The sequence below is a fragment of the Elephas maximus genome, chromosome 19 (assembly GCF_024166365.1).
Source record: "Elephas maximus indicus isolate mEleMax1 chromosome 19, mEleMax1 primary haplotype, whole genome shotgun sequence".
NCBI classification, from domain to species: Eukaryota; Metazoa; Chordata; class Mammalia; order Proboscidea; family Elephantidae; genus Elephas; species Elephas maximus.
Window position 1 is genome coordinate 13,134,173 of NC_064837.1, and position 7,393 is coordinate 13,141,565.

Here is a 7,393-nt window from a genome sequence, read left to right on the forward strand (position 1 = left end):
TCCAAGGATCGCCTGGTGGATTCAAACTGCTAACCTTTTGGTTAGTAGCCATAGTTCTTAATCACTATGCCACCAGGGTTTCCTGATCTCAAGATACCCAAAAACCAAACCAAACCCACTGCTGTCGAGTCGATTCCGACTCATAGTGACCCTATAGGACAGAGTAGAACTGCACGATGGAGTTTCCAAGAAGCGCCTGACAGATTCGAACTGCTGACTTCTTGGTTAGCAGCCGTAGGTAGCACTTAACCACTACACCACCAGGGTTTCCGATCTCAAGATGGTAGGCATTAAATTAGTATAATCAAAGGAGTAAGCTAAGGGGTAGCTACCTAGACTCTGGAAGGAAGAGATCAAGGGTGGGGAGTCATCCCCAAGACCTGAGTAACCCCCAAAGGAAAAAAAACCAGGATCAGCCAAATCCACCACCCACCCCCTTCCCAGGGCTCTTCCAAGTGCTGGGAAAGGAACAACCCGCACGCAGGGCTCTGTGTATGATATATATTTATATATATAATTGCTCTCATTTTATTGTACTTTATCCTCTTTTTACAGTAGATCTGACACAGGCATTAAATAACTGCAGAGAGAGACTCCTGGGGGGAAAGGGAGCAGGAAAACTGGGGGGCCCAAAGGGAAAAGACACAGAGCCGGCAAGAGAGAAAAGGGCAGGGTCTCTGTGGACAGGGTGGGGGGCTGCTGCAGCATTTTAAAAGGGAGGGAAGAGAGGGTGAGGACGTGAAGGGAAACCGGAGGAGAAAGAGTTAAAATGCCTCTATAACTAAAGCATACTCCGAGCAGGAAGGCCCCTCATTTAACATTCTATGGGCATCCTGGGGTTTTGAAAAAAAATGGCAGAGGGGTCTGAAAGAAATGGAGATGGAGCCAAGAAATTCAGAGCCTCCATCGGGTGGGTGTTTGAAACTTTCAGGCTGGCATGCGGAGGAAAGAGACGGAGTTAGTGATTCATTGGTAACTGGCTAAGAGAAGCCAGAGAGAGGGTGGTGGAGGCAGAGCTGGGCCCAGGGGAAGAAGGTGGAATAGTCCCATAGCCAGCTGATGTTTCCAAGGTGGCCACCGGGGACAGAGCCAAAATGGCTGCCCCTCCCCCAGCGCTCCCTGGGAAGTAGAACTTGAAGGATATTCTGGGAAAGCTAACAGGGGGAAGGGAGACATTGGTAGAAACAAAGTGAATATTCAGCCTAGATCAACTCCACCCCTCTGAGTAGTGGCTAAATGGGGGATGGGAAGGATCAAGAAGGAATTGGAGTGGGGGACCACTAGAGGATGTTCCAGAAGAATCAACTCGGCCTTCTCTTCCATTCTCTCCCGTGGGAGAAAACCTCATTTCCCAGCTCATGCAGTCACCACAGGGTGAGAAGCAGAAAAGGAATATGTGAGGAAATAGGGAAAAGGCCACAGAACCACCTTGTCCTCAATTAAAAATGGTTTCTTTTCAGGGAAGGGACTACGGAGGGAGAGGAAGCGAAGACTTGCCAGAGGAGCTAGTTAAGTCAGAAGCCATCAAGATAGCCACTGTGTAGGTAAGGGTGAAAGCGTGAGGGAACAGAAAGGCAACAGAGGCTGAAGCTTAGGAATGGAAGTACGGATACTACATTCATCTCTGGGAAGCCAAAGGCTGGGCATTTTCACAGCTCTCTGGGAATAGGAGGTCAGGAGAGGTGGGTAGCTGTGAGGACATTCCACTCACAGCTAAGTCAGAATGAGAAAGGCTTCTAACTCCTCTGTGGCCATCTGACGGAGCTAGATTTGGGAGAACAGGCTGGAACACGTGTGTAGCCAGGGAATCACAATGGACACTGGGCTGGACTGGCAAGTGAAGGAAAAGGGGCGAGACTTAGATAAGTCATAGCTCTGTTATAAAAAATACCTTTGGGGTGGGTGAGGGAGGGATCAGGCAGGGTCAGGGACATTCCAGAAGCATCCACGGGAGAGAGGTAGGGGTGGAAGGAAGGGGCCTCAGGTTTTGTTGATGCGGAGTTTGAAGGCCACGCGGCCAGCGAACTTGTCTCGCTCATCGTCTGTGGCGATGTTGGCAGCGTTGATGCGGCATTCCACGTTCACCTCCACATTGGGGGTCACATTCAGGAACTTCACAGCCACCAAGGGCTGCGTGTAGTTCACCTGGGCCAGAGAGGGAGAGTGAAGGTCTAGGCTATGGCAACTCAATCTCTTCCCCAAGAACTGCTCCCCTCAAGGATCCACTATCTCAGCCTCCCATGGGACTTACGTGGAACTTTTTGCCATAGTATGGGAAGTACATGAGGTCGATGTTGCCATTGGCAGGGAACATGACAAAGCTGCCGAGGTTCTCAGCATCTTCCTCTCGCTGTAGGGATGCGGAAGGGTAGGAAAGAGAGAATGTTATGGGCAGGAGCCCAGAAGCTCAGCGTTCCCCAGGCTTCCCTTTGCTCTTCCTTCACTCCTAAATTGTTTCTGCCTGTTGAACTGTGGATCTGTGTGTGTGCAGGGGGGGAAATGTCCTGTCTGTCTCATCAGACTAGGAACTCCTGAAGGGCGCTAATGACACTAAACCTCCTACACCACTCCCACCCCAAGCTCTTACCCCATTGTCAAGAGTCAGTTTCTGGAGCAGAGCCAAGAGAGAACAGATAACATGAGTAAGGTCTCAGTAGGATGCAAGAAGGGTTGTGAACACAGAGGGAAGTAAATTCCTAGAGAGAACAGGGTTGGGGGAGCAGGGCTCCAAGGCCCTCTCACTGGTGGCAGGTGCTAACAAATCAGCAGCTACCAGACACCTAAAGAGAACTAAGGAGTAGGTGAGATGCGGAAGGTAGAGCAGAAGACATGGACGACCAGGGAATAAAGAAGGTGGAAGGGTTAGGGAGACACGCCAGACACCAGGGCTTTGGTGGAGGAGGAGAGGGAGGTGTCTCTATCCACACCAGAGCAGGCTTCTGTATCCTAGAGAGAGTCAAGAGGGGTGGGAGCACGTTGGAGTTCAAGTCTTATGGGAACCCACTCTTACCCCCTTGTCCCTATAGTGACGTGGCTTCTGGGACCAAAGAAGACAAGGCGAGACAAGTGAATTACATGGAAACAATGAAGGGCATATAGATGGACAGGTGAACAAGGTCCCCAAACTCACCTTCCCTGCACACGTAACATTCATGCTCTGGTTTGCTCCTGCATAGAAGTTGATGACCTGGAGTGAAGAAGGAGGGTGGTGAGGGTTAGAGGAAGAAGTCGTCAAAGACACAGGTATCCAATCTTCTAGCTACAGGCCTTATCCTCCAATGGCCCCACCTCTCTTGTTCTCTCGCTCAAATATCCAAAAATCTCTCTAACCTTCATTAACCAACCAGCTGCCTTTGAGTTGACTCCGACTCACGGCAATCCCATGTGTGTTAGAGTAGAATGTGTTCCACAGGGTTTTCAATAGCTCATTTTTGGGAAGTAGCTCACCAGGGCTTTCTTCCGAGGGCATGTTCTGGGTAGACTGGAACCTCCAATCTTTCGGTTAACCGCCAAGTGCACTAACCCTTTGCACCACCCATGGACTCCCTAATCCTCATTAGCCCCAGGGAAAAGAAGCAACTGTGAGCAGAGTCCTCTTCTCTGCTCTCCCTGAGGACCAAGGTCATGTGTACCCGGTTCATCTTGATGAAGACACAGGGCTGCCCAGTGCTGTAACCATAGTGAGTGGGATCTCCGATGCCAGAGCAGTCACCCAGCTGGGTCCGGTTGAATTGGCAGGCACGTTTCGGGTAGTTGAGGACTCCGTTATCAGGCTGTTCATAATAACGTCCAGGGCGGCAGATGTCATTCTTTTGGGCTTGGATTGAGTCATTATAAGCTATGAGGGTGGGAGAGAGAGAGTCACAGGCCTGATGTCCTGCCCCCAGGAACCCCAATCCCCTGCTCAAGGTCCTTAAACAGTTACATAGTGAGCCCCACACTCACGCTCCAAGAACTTGTTGAGTTTCTGAACATGCTGATCCCAGCTTTCAGTGTCACTGATGTTGACAATGACATCAAGGTTCTCAGTCTTGGGGCGAATCATCAAGCCTAGACAAGGGTAGGGGCATGGGGTATATGTGAACTGAGAGACCACACACAGAGGAAGGAAGGTGGAGATAGGGAACACCAACCAGAGTGAGGGAAGGGGTGAAGATCTTCAGGAGGGAGATTTCTATGAACATCTGCTGTCTCCCCAGAACACAGCTTTCAGGTGCAGGCAATGGAAAGGAAGGAAAACTTCAAAAAGAATTTCCCAGCACAGGCAATTGGATCATCAGAACCATACACCTTCCTGTGAGTTTTCCTAGCCTGTGAGTTCCTTTTGGGGGGCAGGACAGTGGTTAGCGTGGCTGGCAGAGGGCACCTCCTCACTCACCCGGTGTGGCTAGTCGGTCCTGGTACTTGGGAGTATGGTCAGAAACAGTCTGTAGCATCACCCACATTGTGAGGGTGAACATGGCTGTGAGGAAGCCATAGAAGACGAGGTAGAAGAGAAGGATAAAGGCTAGGGAAGAGGAAATAAGGTCAGTAAATTTCAAGTCTCCCACCACGACCTCACCTACACCCATTCACCCTTCTACCCACTCAGAAGTTCTGCTCTGGGATGTCCACAAGGATGTCCTAAAGCCCTCCCTTGGGAGCAAAATGAGAAGCTGGAAACAGAGGCAGTTGTGCCTGGATTCCAGCCATGATTCCCAGCCCCCTCGTGGTCCTAGGGCACAGTGAAGCGCAACTGTATGGTGGTCATGAGAGACCTAAACTCTCGTTGCTTGGACAACCCCAAGTATAGGCTGAAGTAATTTTGCCTCAAATCACATTCCGAACTTCACCATCTGTAGCCCTGAAATAGGCACAACATCTGTTACCACTACCTTGGTGTTCACACTTAAAACTCCTACCCTAGTGACTTTTTATGCTGGCACTGGCCACCATTCACAATCAAGCTCTTATTTATACCACCCCTTCAGAGCCCGGACCCTCACAGCATGGATTTGTACACCACACTTAAATAGCAAAATTTTCTCTCTCCTGGTTCCCCACAGACATCAAACCTTCAACAGAGCTTATGAAATGAAGGACCTTACACTCCAGACTGGTTACAAAATCTGAGAGTGATGGCTATCAAGTACCGTCAACAGTCACACCCCAACTCACACACAGCACCGAGGGCAGAGGCAGGGAATGCTGTGGAATCTCCCACAGGCCTTCCCTGATCTAGTTAGGTCCTTGTGGATGGACGTTTGACACCATGACTCCACCACTCACTCAGTCTGGTGGAAGTGCCTGCGGTTTCCACCTCTCTCCCACCTCAGACCCCCATTCCTTCCATCTCAGAAGACACTTCCTCCAGGAAGCCTCTTCAGGTTCTCCCAAGCATTCTCAGATCCCAGGGGCTGGATTAAGGGCAAACACCACATTGGACCTGCCTTACAGGTTCCTAGATGGGTGGGCTGATGAGGGCAGTGTTCCCTCAGAGTTGGATGAGTTGTAAACTATGTCACACTGTATCCCCTATGCTTCCGCTTTCCAGCTTGACAAGCCCTTTTGAAAGAATTCCACCTCTCCCCTGCACTGCTGCCCATCCCCAGACCCCAGGCCACGCACAAGTCGCTCCACATGCCCTGAGTCCCACCATGGTATTGGGTGGGGAACTTCCTGAGCCACGAGCCACCCCAACTCCACAGACACACCCGCCAGATGATGTGCACATCTCACCACCACTGACCACTCCTCCCTCCGCCGCCGACACCACACAGTGCCCCCGTTCCCCACCAGCCCGCCACCACAAAGCAGCCAGAGGGCTCCCAATGCTCAGCGGTGGTACACAGACAACTGACCAGCTACCCCTCCAGCATCCCGCCTCCCACCTTTCCAAAACCCGCCCCTTCGTGAATGTTCCCAGGGTCCAGAGGGTGGGCACCAGCTAAAAATAGACGGGGTTGGCGAGCTATCCAGAGCCAGGGGGGAGATAAGGGGAGCTCTCAGAGCCGGGACGACGGTGTGAAGCTGTCCGACCCCGAGAGGGAACGCGAGCGCCGCGGCGCGGACACGCGCTCAGAGCCGGAGACCCCCCGCCCGAGGGGCTCCGCGGGGGGCGGGAAGGCGGCCGTGACCTACTTTCTCCGCCTCCGCAGCGGCCAGCCTGGGAGATTAGACTGGTGATCGGCCCCCTCCCAGCCCAGAGCCCGGCAGCGGGGCCGGACGCCGGGACCCAGGAGTGGCGCTGAGGCCGCGCCAACCGAGCCCTGCGCCCACGAGGCGTGGCCCGGCGCCCCCGGCCCTCGCGCGCCAGCCCCACGTACCCCAGCTGGTCCCGGTGCGGCCCATAAACTGGTGCGTTCTCGGGTTCCACACGAACTCCTTCCACTCCTCAACCACCTGCCCGCAGCTCTTCTTCTCTTTCCGGATGACCATCTTGACAGCGCGGGGCGAGTCCTGGCGCGGGGCGGGGGGCTGCGGAGAAGCCGGAGCGCCGCGCGCTGAAGACCCCCACGCACCAGAACGCGCGCAGAGCAAAGGCGGTGGGAGAGAGGGAGACCCTCTCAGATATGCGGCTGCTGCAAATTCCGAGGTGCACAGCCACGCGCTGCAGGGTGCTGGCAGCGCCGCGGAGGATGCACGGATCCTAGGCCCCCCGACTGCAATGAAAAGGGGGGCTGTCAGAGCAAGGAAGGATAAAAAAGGGATAGGGGTACGAATCCAGCTTCACCCCCAAATAGCTTAGAAGCAAAACGTAAAAAGGTGCAAAAATAGACGGCTACAAAACCAGAGAGAAACGAAGAAAAAAGCGGGGTGCAAAGAGGCGGGGAGAGGTGGGGGAGGGGGACGCCCTGAATTCCGAGATGCAAGGAGGCTGTGGAGTGGGGCCAGCCACTGCTCAAGGTTCCTCCGCCGATCCGAGACCACCGCAACAGCTCGGCTGCGGGGGTGGGGTGGAGACGCGCAGTTAGGGGACAGCCAAGGATGGGGGTCCCCAAACCGAGGCTCCGCTCCTCAGCAGTGCGGGGCCGGCTGCCGTGGCGCGCTGTCTTTATAGTCGGCAGCTCTGGGGGTGCCCGCCCCCTTCCCACCCCCAGAAGCCCCGCCTCCCCGTCGCTGGCCCAGGCGACCTCATACATATGCAGATATGGAGAAAACCATTGGGCCCGCCCCCTGTCGCCTCTTCGGGACTAGGCAGTCTCTCTCTTACCCTCGCCCCAGGTACTGAACTGCATCGGGATGGGAGGAGAAGGCGGAGGGCGTGTCCTGCGGAGTAGAGGGAAAGATAATCCCAGAAAGACTCAGAAACCCAGGAGGAAGCAGATATATGCTCACAGGTGGGAGGCCTCAGGCAGGGAGTTGGGAAGAGACAACACAGCTACAGCGAAGGAGTCCGGGAGACAGGCAGGAC

At 54.0% G+C, this 7,393-nt stretch overlaps 1 protein-coding gene across 1 annotated transcript; it reads right to left on the reverse strand.

Moving 5' to 3' along the window:
* Positions 1-498: 498 nt before the first annotated feature.
* Positions 499-6,988, reverse strand: ATP1B2 (ATPase Na+/K+ transporting subunit beta 2). The gene is made up of 7 exons (XM_049858785.1): positions 6,306-6,988; positions 4,379-4,507; positions 3,946-4,050; positions 3,633-3,838; positions 3,131-3,187; positions 2,252-2,350; positions 499-2,145 (listed from the first exon to the last, which is right to left on the reverse strand). The coding sequence occupies exons 1-7, from the start codon at positions 6,415-6,417 to the stop codon at positions 1,981-1,983; spliced, it is 873 nt and encodes a 290-aa protein (XP_049714742.1). The 5' UTR covers positions 6,418-6,988; the 3' UTR covers positions 499-1,980.
* Between the last annotated feature and the right edge of the window lie 405 nt (positions 6,989-7,393).